Source organism: Rhinolophus sinicus, chromosome 2 (genome assembly GCF_057876585.1).
Source record: "Rhinolophus sinicus isolate RSI-liver-muscle chromosome 2, RSI-T2T, whole genome shotgun sequence".
NCBI classification, from domain to species: domain Eukaryota; kingdom Metazoa; phylum Chordata; class Mammalia; order Chiroptera; family Rhinolophidae; genus Rhinolophus; species Rhinolophus sinicus.
Genome location: NC_142502.1, coordinates 181,462,707 through 181,484,848, shown reverse-complemented (window position 1 = coordinate 181,484,848; position 22,142 = coordinate 181,462,707). Strand labels below are relative to the sequence as shown.

The window sequence follows — 22,142 nt, the reverse complement described above, 5'->3', positions numbered from 1 at the left end:
AGCTATGAACACAACAGGGTTTTTTAGGGGTCTGTCTACTGCATCATTTATCTTCTCCAGGCAGCTCTTTTGGGCACATTCTCTTTGAAGATAGCCTCAAGCCCACCCTGCACAGGTTGTTAGCCCTTGGAGGAAAAAGTCACACGTTTTCCCACATAGTTGTTAGAAATGTGGTCTGCCCCCACAGCAGCCTTCTTCTTCCCTCTGTCTCCTCCTGCCCTTGCCGCTTTGGGGCTTTCTGGCCACAGTTTCTCATACCATGTCTATGCTCCCCAAACTGCAGAGATCAAAAGTTCTCTTGAGTAGTCCCCCTGGAAAACTCTCCTCTGAGGGAGGAAAAATGCCATAGTCCTTCAACTCTCTCTTTAGAGAAATATTTTCTCTTACCTTGCACCTTCCATCCTTTCATATGCGTATGTTTAAGGTGGGGATTTATTAAGGGCACAAAAATCAGGTTTCAGATTTCCCCTTTGCAAGTCCTGCATAATATGTGATCTTGTGCCTGTCTTTAGAATGTGGGGTACATGGCACCTATTCAGAACTGCTTACCTTGCATAACTCTCAGGGATATTATTTTTATAGATCTATGTAAATTAAATGAGAATATAAAATATACATTGTGAATGGTGCTCCCTGGAGGTGTGAAGCTGCAGGCCTGAATGTATCGTCTTGGCTGTTGGAGCCTCAGGTAAATCGTGTTACGTGTAATAATAATAGAGCTAATGCATATTGTCACCATGTGCCAGGCACTGTTTAAGTGCTTTACCTGTTTTATTTAATCCATATAAGAATCCTACAAGATTCATGACTATTTTACAGATGAATACATCGAAGCCCAAACTTATTAAGGTTACACAGCTAGGAAGTGGCAGAGCGAGAATTCAGATCCAGGGAGCACGGCTCCTGAAATCTAAATCCCGATACATCTTGCCTGAGGATTTCACTTCTCTCCATGTCGTTTGTTCTGTGGCTACAGATAATACAGCAGGGACCCTGGAGTTAGGCAGGAGTAACTCAGCTCCCACACCGCCACTTCATAGCTGGCTGTGTGGCTTTGGGTTAGTTACTTAACTCTCCTGAATCTCAGTGTCCTCATCTAAAGATAGTAATACTACCTGGCAGAGTTGGGAGGATTAAGCATTCATTTACTTTTCCTTTCTCTCTGCAAAGAGAAAGGAGTCAAAGCTTCATGAAATTAATTGAAAGTATCAATACTACATCAAACACTGTGGAAAAGAGATTGGGAGACCCAAATCGTTACTCATTTCAGGGTGCCAGGCGCTCACTAGTATTGGTTTTCTAGGCAATGAGTTCAGTACATTCTCTCCAGGTTATTCACACAATACAAAGCCCTGCTTATCTCTGAGAGGAGGAGGAGGTGGTGGTGGTGGTGGTGGTGGTGGTGGTGGTGGTGGTGCTGGTGGTGGTGGTGGTGCTGGTGGTGCTGGTGGTGCTGGTGGTGGTGGTGGTGGTGGTGAAGGAGGTAGGAGAGGGCACATTCTGCTGTGAGATCATCCTGGGCCATTGCGTGACCCTCCACAGAACATCTGCTTCCATTTGAAAAAGTGGCCCTGATGACACATAGCTCTAAACAAGTGGCAACTATTAGTTACGTCTAATGATGACCGGTTGTGGCAAAGACCCCAGGAACTGAGCCCGCGTTCCGGCGGCCGGGAGGGGGGCGGGGGGGGGGGGCGGTCATTTCTTCCACCGGAACCATTGTCCCGGGGCTGGGTCGCTGCCCGGACTTGGAAAGCCGCAGGCCGAGCGCCGGAAGCTCGCGCTGCCACGGCGCCGCGTGTCAAAGCCGAGGGAGGGAGTGCGGGCCCCGCCGCGGAGGACGGACGAAGATGGCGGCCTTTTCCGGTGCGTTTGCAGAGTTGGGGCTGGTGCGGGCGGTTCGCTCCACGTCTCGGCTCACGGGCAGCTTGGGGGAGCCTTCGGGATGGGGGCGGACCGGTGCCAGGCGGTGCAGGAGGGCGCTGTCCACGGCGGTCCGCCTGCGTCCCCGCGCTGCGAGGCACCAGGGGCGGCTCCGAGAGGCCCGGTCCGCGCGCTCAGCGTCGGGGTCAGCGCCTTCCCTGCAGCGGCGGCCGGGCCGCCTCCCCGCTTGTCTTTCTCGTCTGCCACTCGGCACTTGGCTGTCCTGCCCGGGGCCCCGCGGCTGCTAAGTCGGTGCGATGGCATCGCTCTGGCTGTTCTCCGATCCAGGCCTCCTGCGTGTCGCACGGCGCCCGGGTGCTCGGGAGCCTTGTTCTGCCCGCGTCGGAAGGGACTCGTCCCGGCGGGCGCGCCGCAGGGCGCGGGGAGGGCGCAGTTGGGAATGACCGTCCTGCCGCCGTCCAGTGTTTTTCAGGCCCTTCCAAAAACAATAGCCCCAGGCATAGACCTGGTATTTCTTGTTCATCAGCAACAAACGATGTCCACATTAACGTTAAATGCTGACGCTACTGGGAAAGCGTTTCCATTCTCATACACGCGACCCCAGCATAAATTTTTTAAAATACCATTTACCTGCTGTGTGACAGCCTCCATTATTCCAAACAGGAATGTAAACCAACAGTTGTTTTTCCCTTCTTCCGTTACCACCCTTCCTTTATACATCCACCTTTTTCGGAAGCGGCAGTAAGTTTTATGTACACTAAATATGATACATTTATGTAGCAGTTAATGTATCAGTTCAGGCCTACTATCTTTTAATGCTCTCCACCTGTTAAGATGACTTAAGATGTTGTAACATAGTAGTATGCTTTTCCATTTTTCTCCCATAAGAACATTAGGAATTCCAAAATTTTCGTCATGAGAGAGGATTTCTGATTGTTGTTGCATCTCATAACAGGAGGCCAGGGCCAGTTACTCAGAGTAATAGCTAATTTTCTTTTCCCAGCTGTCTCCTAAAACAAGATTTTAGAGTCAAAGTGTGTAGGGCAGTTCCGGGTTGTCATTTTGTAGGTTCACGTCCTTGGGAGTCATGCAAATATTTCAGGAATGTTAGCGTAAAGAACCAGAAGAGTCTGTGATATGAAATAAAGACAAGAGTAGAATTAAAGGACATGAATATTCCAATGTTTTTCCGTAAGTGTTAAAAATGTTAAAGAACGCATACCGTAGTTTCAAGACAAACATGCAGAGAACATGACCAGAGTGGAATAAGAAGTTGGAATTTGCTTAAAGCAGTCTGTGGTTTCTGCTTGCAATTTAACAGTTTCTCAGGCAGCTTCAAATTGCAGTACAGTATCCTGTAAGCAGCGTATTTAACACCATCACTCCCTTTGTACAAGCAGTTTGCATTTTAGGAGCGAGAATCAGCTTCTGCATTTTAGGAGAGAATCAGCTAGACACTAATAGGGACAGTATTTAGAAAGGTGTGCTTGGATATACATTAGATCTTGATTAGTTTTTCCATCTGTGGATTTTCCTGTGGAGATTTAGAGGTAGAAGAGCTTTCCTTTTTGAAAAAGATTTTTATACTTTCACATGCCATCAATGTTTACATTAACTCGTTTACTATATAAAATTTTAGTGTATTGCTAGTATGATTCTCACCTGATGCCAAGAAAAAACTACTTTGCAATGGATATATCCAATTTGTAGTTTTATTTTATGCCTTTTCTCAATTAACCAGAAATACAAAATTCCCAAGTTGGTTATTTCTGGGCTTGTGAATATTAGAGTATTGTAATTTTTTAAAATAGGAATACATACTTTTGTTGTAATAATGAAAGCTGCTTTTTTTAATAAATGCAGACTTAAAAAATCACTTCTTTGGAAAGGAGATTTATGTAATCCAATTAACTACATACTTAACAACCCTCTATAGTTCATTTGTGAAATGATAAAAATGTGAAAATCCAATCAGAAATATCCAATCTATTCCTTTACGACTGGTTTTGAAGTAGAATTATTTAAATATGTGAACTAAGAACAGAGTAGTTCTTCAGCTTACATTTCCAAGTACTCAAGTTTTCACCACTGGCTCTCTTTTCAGTTAAGCGGAGTTTGCGTTACGGCTGCCCATAAATGTGGCTGTCTCCACTTGCCTGCTCACTTTTCTCAGATCCCTGAGGGTGTTCACAGAGTTCTTGAATAGCCAAGGCACATGAATTCCACATTATCTCTAGATAAAACAACCAAGATGCTGGTCTAGAACCTTCTCTCTAACTCTGGCAGATTTTTCATTAGTCAGAGGAAGGAAACACTGGTGGCTACTATGTATTAAGTGACAACTACATGCCAAATGTATTACGTATTATCTGTAACCTTCCTATATCCCTGTAAGGTAGGTAATATTAGCCTCATTTTGTGTAGAGAAAAATGGTTTATAGCTTGCCCAAGGTAACACTGCTAGTAAGTGAGAGCTTGGATCTGAACTCAAGTCTTTCTCTAAAACTTAACTTTCAACAGTGCCGCACAAGAGGTGCTATATAACAACTATTCTTCAAAGCCTGTTCTCTGTTACATGAACAGTAATTTTAAGAGCAATATGATTTAAGTTTAATGTGTGTATTTTTTTTTTAATTAATTTTTATTTTCAGAGATGGGTGTTATGCCTGAGATTGCACAAGCTGTGGAAGAGATGGATTGGCTGTAAGTACACAAAGCTGAAAAGTACCTGTGACAATGATGCTTTATAATTTAAACAATTAGTTATTTTATCAAGTATTTTTTGGTCTAGTTGGGTAAGTGAAGTTCAGTTTTTCTAGTGATTCTCTATAGAGAGTTTCCTTTTTAAACTTTGGTATATTTCTAGCTAAAAAATATTGGTAGTATTTACCAAATAAAATTCGCTTTTGGGTTTATAGTTTAACATGCCTTAGTTAGCTTAGGTGATTTTTTTTTTTTTTAACCAACTGAAATTCTTCAAAATATGATTCTTTTAGTCTGCCAACTGATATCCAGGCTGAATCTATCCCATTGATCCTAGGAGGAGGTGATGTACTTATGGTATGTTTAAATTTGGTGAGGTGGTTGGGAGCTGGGGGTTCACAATTCTGGGGCTGTTTATAAACTCCTTTAAGAAGTCCATAGGCTTAAAAATGACATTTTTGCCAAATTAATTTTATTCACAGACATTTATCATACATGTACTGTACTCAAAGTATTAGGTAGAAGTTATGGGGAACACACAGGTGAGTAAGGTGCAGTTTTTGTCCTTGAGGAGCTTAAACCCAGTAGCACGGTGAGATGTACACAGATTAATGTCATAGAAGAGAGAGTGTGGCACCCCTGTAAGGGATGCAGAGTAGAACAGGATTCAAGTGTGGGTCTAGTTATCCTCCTGGATGAGGGACCATAGGGGGTCTGCTTGGAGGAAGTAGATTTTGGATAAGGGAAGATGAAAGAGGAATGATCTCTAGGTAGAGAGCGCCTCAACAAAAACTGGGGAGGAGAATGTAGAATGTGATCCCGGAGTCATTCAATCTGATGGAAGCATAAAATATATGTGTCTGATGGGGTGTAACTTGGGGTCAATGGTGAATATGTAGTGGGTCAGGTTATTTGAGCTCTTTCTCAAGTGGTGTGTTAAAGAATTGGTATGTGTTGCAGTGGGGCTCATTGGAAACTTTTAAGTAGGGATATATTACATGGTTAGAATTGTGTTTTTATGAAGACCAATTTAGTATCAGCTTATAGTATAGTTCTGAGAGACTAGATACTGTTGGGATACTTTTGTAATACTCTAGATTAGAATATGTAATGAGGCTTTAGATTTGAATAGTAGCAATGGGAAAAAGAAGGGGAAAACAGATTTTTGAGGAAATGGGAGAGAAGTGACAAGACTGTCAGTAGGTGGCATTGACTAAGGAAACCTGAGTAATCCAGAAACGCTGTGAAAATAGAGCCAGTCAAGTGTTAAAGATTTCTACACAGTATCACGTTAATTTGACCTAATTGACAAACTAAACTCAGAAATTAACTTTTTTTTTCCGTTTAGGCTGCAGAAACAGGAAGTGGAAAAACTGGTGTAAGTAATAAACTTAAATTGACTTTGTAATAGTTGATTTTTAAAACAACTTTGAACAGTAGTTTTTACTTTGAAATATTTTCATAAAACAGCCTCCTCCAAAATGTAAAGAATTAATTGCTTACCACTGAGAATGAAATTTTTGTTGCCAGCTAATTCTGAAATAACATCTATAGGAGTATGACTTTTAAGAATACAGTTTTAAATTGGTGTTGGAGAAATAGCTGCAGTGTCTAGTATTTATAGTCACTTCTGAATTTTAATGCAGTGGCTCTAGTAATAAAGAGGTTGCAAAGAGAGGTTGCCCTAAATTGGGGAATCAGTTTGTCAGGCTGAATGGTATTTTTCCTCTTTAGTTCAGGTTCATGCTGCAGAACCCCATTCTTTATGGTTTTGGCCTGTTAGCTGGCTCCTGTTTCCTTTGTTCAGTCACTCTCTTGTTACCTTACTGGTATTTTGTGTTTGGGCAAATGAAATTGGAGCAGCAATCTGGAATATATGTAATTATTTAAAGTGCATAAATAACTTTTGTAATTTGTATTTGATTATTAAATTGTCATTAATATCTGAATGCAAATATAGAGACCTGTTGTTTCTTTTGTAGGCTTTCAGTATTCCAGTTATCCAAATCGTTTATGAAACTCTGAAAGACCAGCAGGAAGGCAAAAAAGGAAAAACAACAATTAAAACTGGTGCTTCAGGTATTAATACTTTTCTTTTGCATAAATTAGTAATTCTCATCCTTTGAATTTACAGATGTAAGATTTGAATGTGCATTTTTATTGTGAATATCTCGGGGTGGTATTGGCATTTGGTGCACTGGAAACAGGGATGCTAAATGTCATGAAGGGCATGAACAGTGAAAGATTATCCCTCCTAAAATACTAATAGTGCACATTTGAGAAACACTAGGATTTGGGAACTTATATTTAGTTATTTAATATTTTTATTAACTTGATAACTTTTTGTGCCTAATACTAAAGTAAATTAGTACAGTGTTTTACACTATTTTATAAATAATTGATGGGGTAAAAACTCATGATGGTGGGAAAGATGCCTTTCCCAGGGCAGAGAGGCGTACATTTTCCTTTAACATAAGAAAGGAGGAGCCCAAGAAGTTAAAATGTAAAGTATAAATTTTCAAATCAGTTTTTTATTTTTAGTCCTATCTACATGGAGATTGGTCCTTTACTAGGGTTTTTGGTCCTGTCTGTGCCATGAACAATCTTACATCAGTTTCCTCATCTTTAAATTATATTGCTTGGATTAAATAATTTGAATTCCATTCTGTCTTGAGTAGTGTATGGTTTTGTTTTAACAAAATGTATTCCATATTTTAAGTCTTTTGTTTCATAATACAAAGCAGGATTGTGACAAAATTGCAAGCTTAAGTGGAGTGAACTTGGCATATCAACATTTTCTTCTCAGTACTTTGAAAGTAACAATGTTACATACTTCAAAGAATGAACTCATTTGTAATTGAATTGTCAGTTACATAGTAGATATTAACTACTTAGACTGTTGGCCTATTCAAAAATAGTTTCAGAACTTGTAACAACTATAAAGCGTTATTTATGAATGGTTTATAAAAGAGACTGCTTCCAGAGGAGAGTAACCAGAATGGCAGTGGTTCCAAAAGTCATATCCTATGAGGAATAAAGAAACTGGATATTTAAACATGGAGACACAAGTAAGAGAGAAAGTTGTTAAATCATTGAAGGGAACTTGAGAGAAAATAATTGTTCTAGAAAGTAGGACCAGGACTAATTAGAAATAACCCAGATGAAAGTTTCTCTTTAACTTATGTACTTCCAAGTAGCTAGATTGAGCCAACAGTGGGAGAGAGAACCTCAAGAGAAAGTTACTTCTCCATCATTCAAAGTGTTTAAGCAGATGATAGATATCGTTTGACCAGAAATAATCTAGAAAAGATTTCTACCTTGAGTGGGAAGTCCGACTTGAAAACATGGAGAGTTCTCTATAGCTATTAGGATTCTTTGGTTATCCATATACCATTAAGAGGTTTTAGAAAAGGAAAATGCTGATCCCATAAAGGTAAGGAGAAAAAATATGACTTTTGAATGTGCTATTGAATTGTTTAAGATAAAGGAGATGCTTTTCTTTAAATTATGATAAAATGATCATTAGATCTTGATATGTTGGTCAGTTATTTTCATTATGATTGAAGTTAGCGTGTTTAGTTTCCAGCACTCAATTTATCAGTGCCCACAGAGTTAAGACAAAGATCAGTGCCACCTAATGCGAAGTGCACTGAAGCCATTGAGGAGAAAGGTTGTAGCCCCAGGCGGGCCAGTGTTTGTCATCTTCCACATGTTTCAGTTTCCAAATTCAGTGTTGCCTCTAATAAAACCACTTTTACTTGGACGTTCCAAACAATGTGTGAAACCATATTGAATTTGAAGGAATTAAGTTATCATATAAAATACGAACTGTTTGCTCTATTTTTGATAGTGTTTTTAATTTCATATGTTTGGGGTAACTTTTCTTATTTTAATTTGTTTAGTGCTCAACAAATGGCAGATGAACCCATATGACAGAGGATCTGCTTTTGGTAAGTGGATAGATTTTAGCAGCTCATTTGTAATTCAGAAACTTGTTTTTAATAATATTTGGGGATATTAAGAAAATTATGAAAGAGAACAGTAAGTGAAGATTTAGAATATAGTATTAGAGTATAGTCACTCTAATTTAACCATTTAGTACTGACATAGGAATAGACAAATAAGTTAATGGAATATGATGGAAATCGATCCCAGTATATATGTAAAGGTGATATGTAGAAAAAAATTTTATTTCATTTTAGTGGGATAAAGAATAATTTATTCAGTAAGGGTACTGGCACGATTAATGATCTATCTGGAGCAATACTAAACTGACTTATCTCATAATTAGAAACAATTTCTCTACGTAGCTAAGATATAAGATATATATACATATACATATATATATATATATCACATTAAATGTAGAAAACTATATTTATAGTTTAGGGATGGGGAAATTTTCCTAACTCAAATAGGTAACTCAGAAATTGTAGAAGAAAATAATTAGGTATATTTGTATAAAATTTAAAAAAATAGAAAAGAACACAGGAAAAAGTCAATAGACGAAAAATAAATACAGAAAGAATACTTGCAACATTGATGAAAGATAAAGAATTCTTATCAAGTGAAAAGTGGTCCTTATGTAGATAGCAGATAAAGTGTTACCTGTTTTCATAAGAAAAATAAACAGCCAATAAGCAAAATGGGCAAAGAACATGAAAGGAATTTCACGAAAGAGCCACTCCAAATGGCTGTAATAAACATGCAGAAGTCATGGTTACAGGAAGCAGAGAAATGGAAATTAAAGTTATAGTGAGATGTTGCTTTATACCCATCTGATGGGCAAGAATCCAAAAGAGTGATAACCAGCTTACGAATTATTATCTTTCTAGAAAGCCTTTTGTCATTACCTGTTAAAATCTCTGTCTCTCTGTCTCTCTGTCTCTCTGTCTCTCTCTCTCTCTCTATATATATATATATGTACACATATATGTACATGTATATATATATGTGTGTGTGTGTGTGTATGTATATGTACATGTATATGTATATATTCCTGGAAGGCCTAGCCCACTGGAATGAAAGTGCCAGTGTGCAAGGATATACATACAAACCTTCTTGATGCAGCATTGTTTGTAATTATAAAAACTGCCAGCAAAGTGAATACTATTGCTAAGAGAATGATTAACAAAGACTAGGTGTAGCCAAGGACTGTTAGGCCATTACAAGAATGAGTCAGTACTTTCTAGATTTGTCGTGAGTGATCACGTGTCAGGAACAGAGTTGACTTGCAGGAATTTTCAACAGGTACTGAAGGAGAAAAGCAGGATGCAGGGAAATGTAGAATGGGCATGAGAAATCATGTCCAAAACAAACAAGAAAACCCCAGACTGCCACTCTCCACCATATGATATCTAATTTATAATAAAGTTTATATCTGTGTACATGCATAAAGAATTTTAAATATAAAAATTTTAGGGATTTACCATTGCTAGAGAATGTTTTACAAAGTTCAAAGTTTCACATAATGTAGTACCCTTATGAGTAAGATTTATACTTTGAATAAGTAATTAATTTTAAGTAAGGGAAGTGAAATGTGTGATGAGGTGCTTTTTTAAAGTTTGTTGTACATTCAGGTGCTTTAATCTGAGTTGCAAGTATGAACCAGGACAGAAGTTTTAGTTTCTTTGCAGTACAGACAAAAGCCAAATGCTTTACTTAAAGCTGGCAAGCACCAGTGAGCACCGTGACTGACTGTAATGTATAACATAGGCCTTCATCTTTTAGAGTCCTAAAACTAGCAAGTAACTACAGGTTTATTTATTTGTGCTTTTTCCTGCTTTTCCTTTATGGTTTCTGGATCCATGGATTGAGGAACAAGTGAGAGGCAGTTCCTGCTTTTTTTTTTAAGTATAGTATTTGCTCAAGCTCTAATTTGAGCATGAAATCAGAGCAATAAGTATTGATGAGTGGGTGCTACATCATCCTTGGGTATCCATTTCTTTAAAAGACTACAGAATAGTTGTCTAAACACACTTGTGTTGGTGATTCAGCTACTATTAGTGCAAGTCAGATTAGGTGCTCTTTTGATTGCTTTCTAGACATACTGCAGTAAAATCTTGTCCCATTGAACACATGACAGTACAGAAACAAGTCCCCAGCATAGCTGAGGCCCTCCAGGGGAAGAACAAGGGCAATTCATTACTGATGGGGAAGATATCGCTGTCACTCAGGAATCAGCACGTCTCAGGCTCTGGCACATTGCAACAAGTGAAGGACTTACCTTATTAGTGAGACTGAACAATACTCATTTCAGAATGCATGATTTATGTCTCTGTACTGACGCGGTTTTCTGTGTTTTTCTCAAATGCAGCCATTGGCTCAGATGGTCTTTGCTGTCAAAGCAGAGAAATGAAGGAATGGCATGGCTGTCGGGCTACCAAAGGAGTAACGAAAGGTGCGCAAACAGCATTGGCACTTGTGTAAGCTTCTGCGGTCATGTATTACAGCAGGAACGTTCTTCAAATAGCTTTAAATCAGCGACCTGAAAAGATTTTTCATGTTACAAAAAGACCTACAATTCTTCATTTGGATCATACCAATTGTAATTCAGAAACAATGGGAAAGTGACTACGTGGTAAATGAATCAGTGTGTGTGATTTTTATAGATCTTAAAGTATTTTGCCCTTGTAGGGAAACACTACTACGAAGTATCCTGTCACGACCAAGGCTTATGCAGAGTTGGCTGGTCTTCCATGCAGGCTTCCTTAGATCTAGGTAAGCCTTTCTAAAATAAACTGAATTGAGTAATTTATATTTGTGGATTGTTAACATTTTATTACAATAGGGAGCAAAATAATAAACTTAACCATACAAAGTTTGTATTTTAGAGACATAGAAATCAAATATTTACCTACACCCCAGCCCATTCCAAAAAAAATTTGAAGCACCAAAAAAATATATCACCATATAAAATCAGGAGGAATAGGTTAAGGCTACGAGGGCAGTCAGAGTCCAGTTGGCGTGCGCAAGTACGCACCAGACAGCACTGCCTAGATGCTCTAAGTTACTGTAAATTTGTAAACTTCCTTTATGGGCTTGTAGTTTCTTTTTTTTTTGTAACTTTTGTTTATTTAAGTGTGTTTTTCCAGGACCCATCAGCTCCAAGTCAAGTAGTTGTTTCAATCTAGTAGGAGCGGGCGCAGCTCACAGTGGCCCATGTGGGGATCGAACCGGCAACCTTGTTGTTAAGAGCACTGCGCTCTAACCAACTGAGCTAACCGGCTGCCACTTAGTTTCATATTTTTTAATTTGAATTTTATATTTACTCTTACCACATTAACAAAATACTTTTTAAATCTAGGTACGGACAAGTTTGGGTTTGGCTTTGGTGGAACAGGAAAGAAATCCCATAATAAACAGTTTGATAATTATGGAGAGGTAAGTTGTATTATTGACTTAATCGTAGCATTAGTAAGTTTTCTTGCATACTTGATCACTCATGACGTGACTGAGGGTGTAGAAATGATTCTCAAATTCAGATGGATTTTGTGAATGTTTTCCACAGGTCAGATTTGGACTTCAGTGAAGAAATGTTACACAATTTATTTAGCTCCTCCAAATTATATTACTTTCTGTTCTGTTTTTACCCCATTTTGGTTTTGTCTTTGACTTTAATATGTATGTTATTCTCATTTCTTAATCATAATGAATCTAAATATACTTGTTCTGGTGAATCTAAAGTCATGTTGATTCTAAAAAGCCTGTGAGATGATTCTACTATTATATACAAAATGCTATAATAGGCATTTCTAACACGTACAGTAGAACTTTAGGGAATTATATTGAAACACTAACGTATGCTTTTGATGCAGCTGTGTTTGAACTTTTAACTTTATGATATTGCTTTCTATTATCAGCACTTGACTTTCTGGTTTTCTAGGAATTCACTATGCATGATACCATTGGATGTTACCTGGATATAGATAAAGGGCATATCAAATTCTCCAAAAATGGTAAGCTTTCTGTGGATCATCTTATTAGAGAAGATATGTGTAACCCAATGTTTGTGATTTTTAAAAATTCCCTCACCCTCTTCTTCAATGCCGCTCCCTCCCTCCCTTTCTTGTGAACATACTTATTGAGCATCTGCTATGTGCCAGGCACCCTGGTAGGTGCTGGAGAGTCGGCAGAAAATGGAGTAGACAAACATGTTTATTTTTGTGGGGCTTACCTACTGGTGAGGAGAGACAGACAGATACTGTGGTAGGTGGGGACAGGTGTGCTGAAAGAGAGTGTAAATCAGAGTAAGGGAATACGGAGTGATGGCAGTTTGGGGGTGTGCCGTTGTATACAGGATGGTCAGAAAAGGCTTTTCTGATAAGCTGACATTTGAGTAGAAATCGGAATGTGGTGGGTGGTGGGCCATGCAGATATGTTGGAAGAGTATTTCAGGCAGAGGGCCCCAAGATGAAAGCGTGCTTGGGGGGGCTTGAGTAATAGGGAGGAGGCCAGTGGGGCTGGAGCACGCCAAGCATGGAGGAAGGTGGTAGAGTGTTAGATCGGTGAGGTAGAGAGTCCAGGCCATGTAGGGCTTCGTGGCCTGAGATAGAAATTCTTTATTTTGAGTGAGATTGGAAGCTAGTAGGGTTTTGAGAAGAGAATTTGTATCATCTGTCGAGTTTAATAGAAACATTGTGGCTTCTGGGTTGAAAATAAACTGACTGATGGCAGTAGGCAGGGGCCAGTTGGATACTAGGAGTTCTATTAGGGGCATACCAAGTTTGAGACACTTATTAGACTTCCAAGTGGTGAAATCAAGTATGTAGTTAAATGTGCAAGTCAGGAGTTCAGCGGTGGGATCAGGATTGGAGATGTATCGTTGGGAGTCGTTGGCTTGTTGATGATCATTAAAGCCATAGGACTAGATGACACCACCTCGGGAGAGTGGGTCTGGGATAGGAGGGCTCTGAGGCCTGGGGTCTGGGATAGGAGGGCTCTGAGGCCTGGGGTCTGGGATAGGAGGGCTCTGAGGCCTGGGGTCTGGGATAGGAGGGCTCTGAGGCCTGGGGTCTGGGATAGGAGGGCTCTGAGGCCTGGGATCTGGGATAGGAGGGCTCCGAGGCCTGGGGTCTGGGATAGGAGGGCTCCGAGGCCGGGGTCTGGGATAGGAGGGCTCTGAGGCCTGGGGTCTGGGATAGGAGGGCTCTGAGGCCTGGGGTCTGGGATAGGAGGGCTCCGAGGCCTGGGGTATTCTGACAGTTAGAAGGCAGCAAATCGAGGAGAATCCGCAGAAGGAGGAAGAAAGCCAGGAGGAGGAGAAAGAAGAAAGACTGAGGTCCTGCAGTCCAGGTGCAGGAAGTATTTGAAGGAGAAGGGAACAATCAGATTGTGTCCAGTGCTGCTGATGAGTCTGGTCTGGAAAGATGAGTGAGCTGTAAACACTGGGTCTGGCAATGAGCTTGACAGAGGGTTTGAGTGGAGTGAGGGATGAGTACGGGGAGCGTGGTGGGGAATGAGGTCAGTAGAGAAAGGAATGAAATGAAGTGGACTCAGTGAGAATGGAAATCAGGGAGTTTCACTACAGAAGGGAGGAGAAAAACGATAAATGGAACACGTGGGTTCAAGGAAGTTAATCTGTATTTTAGTACGGGAGCTATTACAGTACATTTGTACGCCATGGAGTGTCTAGTTGAAGTGTGTAATGGAAGTGATCCAGTAGGAAGGGAATAATTAAAAATGTAGAGGGGGAGCAGGGACAGTTTCAGGATCGAGTGAAAACGTGAAGAGGTCGGCGTTACGCGGCATGATTTACCCATGGTAACGTGAGGAAAAGCATGAAAGCAGGCCCGTTGGTAGGTCGATGGTGTGAGCATTTGGAAGTTTCGGTTTATTTCTCTCACTTTTTTTTTTTTTTTTTCATTTTTAAGGAAAAGACCTTGGTCTGGCGTTTGAAATACCACCACATATGAAGAACCAAGCCCTCTTTCCTGCCTGTGTTTTAAAGGTAATTAAGAATCTAGTTAGAAAAAATTTTGCTGTGATTATAAGCTACTTTGATCTGCGTTCTTTTGTATTGGCTAGTTTGTTATTAGATTAAGAATTTTCATTTTCTCCTTTATTCCACGCTAGAATGCTGAACTAAAATTTAACTTTGGTGAAGAAGAATTTAAGTTTCCACCAAAAGATGGTTTCGTTGCTCTTTCCAAGGCACCGGATAGTTACATTGTCAAATCGCAGCACACAGGTATTGGATCTGAGGGGAAGGATTTCAGGGCTGGGATGGGGTGGAAACCCCAGGAAGTAAGGCGTCTCTTAATGAGTCAGTTACATACACTCCCCTTGCTGGTTTAGTCACACATCTTTATTTAACACATTAGTCAAAACAGCTTCAAAACTTAATTCACAGTCTCTAGGTATTTGGTTTCTGTGTAGGCATTGTGGGGATCCCAGTGACGATGATGATGATGATGATGATATTTATTATTTATAACACGTGCTTATTAAGTGCCACAGCTCTGTGTTCCGTGCTTTACACGGATTATTTAACCTTCACAACAAGCCTGGAAGGTGGTACTCCTCCCATGTTACAGCCAGCACGTGGGGAGTAGGGACTTGACGTAACCTGCCTAGGGTCACAGAGCAAGTACGTGGCAGAGCTGAGTCCAGAGCTCATGCTTGTATCCGTTGCACTGCCTGATCGATTTCAGTTATTGGAAGTAAGTACATCTCCTAACTTAGTTGACTTCATCACGAAACATAGATATCAACTGCAGTTATTGCAAGTAGTTTTTTAAAAACCTTCGTTCCTTTTAGGAACCTTAGCAGGATTTTGTTTTATTTGACTATCTCCTATACTTTTTGACAATTGTCATTGAAAATTTTGATAGGAATATTTGCGCTCCTGTTTTACAAACAAAGGTACTTTGAAGGGAGATTGGAATTTGTTCTAATCTGTTGTATTCTCTTAAGGTAACGCGCAGGTGGCACAGACCAAGTTTCTCCCCAATGCCCCCAAAGCTCTCATTATCGAGCCCTCCCGAGAGTTAGCTGAACAGACTTTGAATAACGTCAAGCAGTTTAAGAAATATGTCGATAATCCTAAATTAAGGTAAAGCTTCCTTTTGTGCTCAATTGTCTGCCGTCTTTAGGTTTTGAGGTGTTTTAGAGGAAGAGGAAGGTAGAAAAAAATGAGGTGGAAATTCAGTGTGTATATATACACAGACGTGTGTGAATATGTTTAACTTCGATAGATAGCAGCAGTTAGTTTCTATATAAAACTGTTTTAAGTGGTAAGTTTGATTTTAAAAAAAAAGAAATTGAGATCTTGTTTTCTGTGTTCCTCCATGAAGAGTCACGGTTTGCAAAATAGTATCAGTAAAAATTAATGTTTTGTTTTTCTTTTAGTTTTTCATTGGGGAATATTGGGGGACAGTTTTTTTCCAGGACCCGTCAGCTCCAGTCCAGTCGTTGTCCTTCAAGTCTAGCTGCCAGGGCGCCACCCACCATCCATGTGGGAATGGAACTGGCAACCATGTTGTTAAGACCTCGCATTCTAACCAACTGAGCCGTCTGCCACCCCTAAAAATTAATGTTTCAAAGGGAGCATTTCATTCAGTTAGATTCATCACTTCATTTGTGTAGACAATGTATTGTTACTCTATTTCTAGCATGTTGGTAAATTTATTAACATGGCAGGGTTGGTTCCATCCTGTCTCCCAGGGGTGACCTTCTTCATTTGAGTGCTCGGACTGGTCACTGTTTAGAAGGCTCTTCCTATCCTTAGAGGGAGACCACAGTTACGGGAACCTGGGGAACTTCTTAATCAGTAGCAATCCCTTTGAGTAATTTGAGGAAGGCCTTAGCATGGAAGTAAACCTCCTTGTCAGTCGATTTGCCACTTGATTTTTGTTAATTTTACCTTAATGGCTTTTGTTAAAACAAATTCACACGTCATAAAATTCACTATTTAAAGTATAGGATTCAGTGGTTGTTAGTAATGCTACCGTGTTGTGCAGCCATGACCACCATCTAATTTCAGGACCTTTGAATGATTGGCGTCATACAGACCCATCTTTCTAATATTGACCTTTCTTACAAGTAACCCTTATTCAGGGATAAATTATACTTCATAACACTTTTTAATACAATAACTCCTGATTTTTTTGATGCTCGTCACTCATCCGGTAACTATTTGAATACCTACTATGTGTGACATTAGGCTAGGGGTCAGGGATATAACAATGAGAATTAATCTTTGTTTTTGTAGGATTAAGTATGGAGATAGTGTGGAGGGGAGAGAAACAACGAAACGGGGATAAAATGCCTCGAGGATCCGATAGGGATGTTGAGCATGTTTTCATGTGCTTGTTGGCCGTGCGTAAGTTCTGTGCAGACTCAGTGGGGTGATTGGTCTTTTTACTGTTGAGCTACATGGATGTGTAACATTAGATTTATGATTTGCAAATATTTTCTCCCATTCTCTGGGCTGGCTTTTCACTCTCTTGATAATGTCCATTGAAATACAATTTTTTAATGTTAATGAAGCCCAGATTATGTTTGTTTGTGTGTGTGAGGAGACTGCCTAATCCAAGGTCATGAAAATTTACTCCTATGTTTTCTTTTAAGAGTTTCATATTTTTAGGGCTGTGATTCATTTTGATAATTCATAATTTTTGTGTATAGTATAAAGGAGAGGTGTAACTTCAGACTTTCGCATATGTATGTCCTTTTTTCCTAGAACCATTTGCTGAATAGACTATTTTCCCCCCATTGAATTTTTTTTTTAATTGTATTTTATTAAATTTATTGGGGTGACAATTGTTAGTAAAATTACATAGATTTCAGGTGTACAATTCTGTATTACATCATCTATAAATCCCATTGTGTGTTCATCACCCAGAGTCAGTTCTCCTTCCATCACCATATATTCGATCCCCCTTACCCTCATCTCCCACCCCCCACCCCCCACCCCACCCCCATTGAATTTTGAATTGTCTTGACATAAGGGAATCTTTTTTAACCTAAACATTTTTTTGAAGTATTTGGAATGATAAAAATTTAAACAACACAAAAGGATATTCTATGAAAAGTAAGTTTCCATTCAACCCGGCCCCCAGTTTTTAGTTATTCTACCCAGAGACAGACAACTTTTAAAAATTGATGTTTATATATTATTTCAGAGATATTTTATATCCATGTAACCACATATGTCTAAAAAGGTAGATTGAAACAAGATTTTGGAGCACCTGGAATTATCCTAATATGGAAGTATAGCAGATGAGGGCTGATGTTTGCTATGTTCCATGCTTTCACATTCTCGTCAGTTGCTTCCCCCTGCTTTAGCATTTATGTGGCTGCTGAAAATGCTTTGTTTCCATCCTAATCCAGACTTTTCTTACAGATTCTTTCTCAGTTACTTAACTTTAATTACCACCTAAAAGAATGGATGCAAGTCAAACAAGTAAAGCATACTTTAATATTTTTATACATTATTATTCTTGTATTTCAGGGAGCTTCTGATAATTGGAGGTGTTGCAGCACGGGATCAGCTCTCTGTTTTAGATAATGGGGTAAGTTGTACTTTTAATTTTTAAAAATGTAACATTATGGGTGGTCATTTTGGCAATATAGTGTTAATTCTTCAAGAAAAATCAAAGAAGGCTGATATTAAAACAAAGTCAAAAAAGTATATATTTATTCAGACATCTTTCAAGTATGCCTTTTCTTTTCCCAAATGTATACAGAACAGTAGTCTCTTCCAAACCCCTCAAGCAAAATTCCAGCATACACTTTTTTTTTTATTACCTTTGAGCACCTGAGAATTTCCTTTATTCTTGCTTTCATGAATTAAGAGTCATCTCTTTTGAGGATAATTGAAAAAGAACTGGAGTTAAGACTGAAAATGGAGATGAAATGGATTGCAGAGAAGGATAGAAGTCTTGGCAGGAGGTAGGGTGTGCTTCCAGTAAGAGGGAGGTGAGTTCACCTGCGTTTAAGGGCAAGTCTTAAAGGCTGTGCCCAGGCGTGCAGTTATGAAGGACAAAGCTAAGACTGGTCTTCATTATTAGGGGAGAAGTTTGAGAAATTCTTAACTGCTCATCAATTCTGTGAAGCCAAATACAGGTGGGACTTTAAAAATAATTTATTTGTGTGAAATAACCTTTTCCTTACAAATTTCCCTTCATTTCCTTCTCGAAATATTTTACCATTCAGTCTAAACCACCTGGTAGTGAGTCTCGGAGTGTAAACGTGTCCTCCTGCCAGTGCCACTGGTGCCCCATCAAACGAAATTTTATGCTGATGATTTCGATTTGACCTGCTGTGGTGTAATCAGAGCAAGAAATCACGTTTCTGTACTTGTTAATACTTCTTTAAGATAGAGTATCACTTTAATATGTTCTTACCTAGTGTTGTATTTTAACGGTTGTAAGAGAGATTCAATACGTTCATTCCCAGTCTTGGTTCCTTAAACCCAATACATTTTTCCCGTAAGCTAAGTTTCTTAACTCATGTTTTCCAGCTATAGAACTTTTCGGGAATTGGATCTGCTTTCATCAGTCATACCTAAAGTTGGGTACTGGCTGAAGCCAGTGCCAGAGTCCAGACAGTGTTAGTTACTCCATAGCTTTCTTGGCAGGATTCAATTTCATTATCCTTTGGGGACTTCATGTGATCTCTTTCTGCTCATCTTTCCACCTTGCCTTCTCCAGTATGTCTGTTACCTCCCACCATCTCCTGGCTCAGCCTTAGCCTGTGTTACATCTTACACTGGGACAGAAGTCAGATTCAGAGTGAGAGAGTAGAAGTATTGAATTCTTTGAGTCTTTTCAAGTTGCAGCATTGTGCACCTGGTGCGTAGGGCCCTGATGGCGTAGTGGGTGCTGTTAACACAAGTCGTACAGGGTTATCTCTCAGGCTTTTCCAAATGAACTGGTTTTGTTCTCTTTAAACCTGAGAGACCTTGTATCTGTTCATACTCACTTCACCTACTGTGTTTCCCTGAAAATAAGACCTAGCCTCGACCATCAGCTCTAATGCGTCTTTTGGAGCAAAAAGTAATGTAAGACTCGGTATTGTATTATATTGTATTATATTACTTATAGTAAAATAAGACCAGGTCTTATATTTGCTCCAAAAGATGGATTAGAGCTGATTATCCAGCTAGGTCTTATTTTGGGGGAAACACGGTACTGAAATGGAGGAGGGAGGAAACTCACACAGTGGGTTAGAACCCTGTAGTAAAGATATTACACGTAGAATCAGAGTGATATTTTCTCCACTCTGTGCAGCACCTGCCACACTGCTTGGCACATAGTGGGTTCTCAATACATTGAACCGATTTTATCTTCGCGTTGTCAGACAATGTTCTCTAGGTTGAACTGAGACTTGCTTGTAGTTACCAATACAAATGAAACCGTAGCTTCAGAAGTGTCTTATTTTTCATGGGAATAAAAATGTATTGGATCAAATTGAAAGTTCGTTCAGCACACTTTTCCACTTTTTCAAAGGGTAAGATAGTAAGGTAATGAGGCTAGTGGAATGCATTTGTTAGGAGACAGTTACGTTTTAGTCTAGCGTGGAAAAAACAAATAAGAGTGATTTTTCATGCCTACTGATAGAGAGTAGAAGTTTTGAACTGTCTAATTCATTGAATGATTTTATATAAAACCCTTATTTGTGTTCACACACATACATCCACATATGTACTTTAAAAATACATAACCTTTATTGACTGCTTTCTAGAATTGGGCCACATACTGTGCAAAATGCCTTCCATACATTTTCTTACTCAGTTCTCACAATAGCACTCTTGTCCAGTTTTACAGATTAGGAGAAGGGCTCGTGCTGAATATTAAGTAACTTGCCCAAGATGTTACACCTCCTGGGTGGAGCTTACTTCACATACCTATGGGTTTGATTAAAAGTTTTGTGGGGGGAGAATGGAAAATGTTAATTGCACTGGCATGGTGGTTTATCATACTATTGCCTAGTGTATGTTTGAAAATGTTATGATAAAAAGTTAAGTAAAACTTGTTTTTATTTGATTTAGATCTTTTCTCACATTTGAATCCCAGTTTGAACACCTAACACACTAGGTGATACACTAGGCATCACATGATTTACATATCTCATCTCTCAATTATCACAACCATCTTGCAAAGCAGAAGGTATTACTCCTTTCCAAAGAAGAAAACTGAATCTAGAAAAGAGTATAAATAAGTTGAGGTCACACAGCTGGGTAGTGGTAGAACTGGGATTTGAATCCTGGTTTAATTTCAGAGTTTCTATAAATTCATCTGATTTTCACTTGAAAAATACAAATTTTATATATTAGACTGCATGTAACAGTTAAGGATGTCAAACTCAGTTGCCAAATTCTTCATAGTAATCTCAAACCAAATAAAGTTTGATAACATGGCATTATCTGTATCTCCTTTTTTGCAGATTTAGAGTTGACTGTGACTACTTCAGTATGTGTGGTTTTATTATATGTAGACTCTCATTGGTTGGTACTTTAAGGTGATTATAATAGTTCTTTGGTTTTCATCAGGTGCTTCTCTTGGTGTTTTTCAGGTAGATATAGTAGTTGGCACTCCAGGAAGACTAGACGATTTGGTGTCAACTGGAAAGCTGAACTTATCCCAAGTTAGATTCCTGGTCCTGGATGAAGCTGTATGTTGAAATTTACTTACACTTTTTCAAAGAGTTTGCTTATATTTTTCAAGATAAAATAGGTAAAATGATGAATTAGAAATACATTTCAGTCATAATCCGAACCTAGAGATAATCATTGTCCCCAGTTTGGTATATTTTCATCCACTCCTTATATTTATGTAAATATTATTTTATGTAGTTGAAATCAAGCTTTGAAGAATCCAGGAAATCTTTTTTAAATGTATTATAAGTGTTTCATGTCATTGTTTGTAAATAATTTTAAAGGCCGTCTGATGGCCTCTTATATAGATACTTCATGGTTTATTTAACTACTCTTGTTACGAGATATGTAGGTTTGGTTTTCTTTCTAAATAGTTATTTTTGTTTGTACATATTTTTGCACATTAGAAATTACTCCTTTATATCATAATTGCAAAATGTGAGCTGCATGAAAAGACATTATTGTGTGTAATGCGCTTGAGACATACTGCCGAATGATTTTCAAGATGGGTTGAAGTTGTTTTTTAGCACAGGTTTTTGTTTCCGTTTTCTATATTGAAATTATATGCTTAACGACATGATAGGAGCTGTTAACGCTTGTATTCATGCTAGAATACTGGAGCATGGTTTTTGGATTGCTTATTGTCAACTTTTTCATGTTTTAGTCACGTGGGATTTAAAGTTGAATTTATAACTTGTTTCTAAATATCCAATAGAAAATAATCATTTAGGAAATTTTGGGATGTGTATGTGTATGAATTAGTTTCCATAGCTTACATTTTACATTTGTTTTAGAAAAGAAAGATTTGGGTACTGATTTAAAAACGTATGCTGTTCTTTGCTTTTCATGCAGGATGGGCTTCTTTCTCAAGGTTACTCTGATTTTATAAATAGGATTCACAGTCAGATTCCTCAGATTACCTCTGATGGGAAAAGACTTCAGGTATAAAATGACT

At 38.8% G+C, this 22,142-nt stretch overlaps 1 protein-coding gene across 1 annotated transcript in view; it reads left to right on the top strand.

Moving 5' to 3' along the window:
* The first annotated feature begins 1,730 nt into the window (after window positions 1-1,730).
* Window positions 1,731-22,142, top strand: part of DDX1 (DEAD-box helicase 1) — a 31,943-nt gene continuing 11,531 nt past the window's right edge. The window contains exons 1-16 of the mRNA XM_019752071.3: window positions 1,731-1,866; window positions 4,536-4,587; window positions 4,881-4,944; window positions 5,936-5,965; window positions 6,570-6,666; window positions 8,490-8,537; window positions 10,904-10,987; window positions 11,224-11,307; window positions 11,894-11,970; window positions 12,473-12,545; window positions 14,460-14,536; window positions 14,662-14,776; window positions 15,502-15,640; window positions 18,041-18,101; window positions 21,106-21,204; window positions 22,040-22,129. Of these exons, the coding sequence (XP_019607630.1) occupies window positions 1,851-1,866; window positions 4,536-4,587; window positions 4,881-4,944; window positions 5,936-5,965; window positions 6,570-6,666; window positions 8,490-8,537; window positions 10,904-10,987; window positions 11,224-11,307; window positions 11,894-11,970; window positions 12,473-12,545; window positions 14,460-14,536; window positions 14,662-14,776; window positions 15,502-15,640; window positions 18,041-18,101; window positions 21,106-21,204; window positions 22,040-22,129 (1,206 nt within the window). The 5' untranslated portion in view covers window positions 1,731-1,850. The remainder of the gene's footprint in view (window positions 1,867-4,535; window positions 4,588-4,880; window positions 4,945-5,935; window positions 5,966-6,569; window positions 6,667-8,489; window positions 8,538-10,903; window positions 10,988-11,223; window positions 11,308-11,893; window positions 11,971-12,472; window positions 12,546-14,459; window positions 14,537-14,661; window positions 14,777-15,501; window positions 15,641-18,040; window positions 18,102-21,105; window positions 21,205-22,039; window positions 22,130-22,142) is intronic.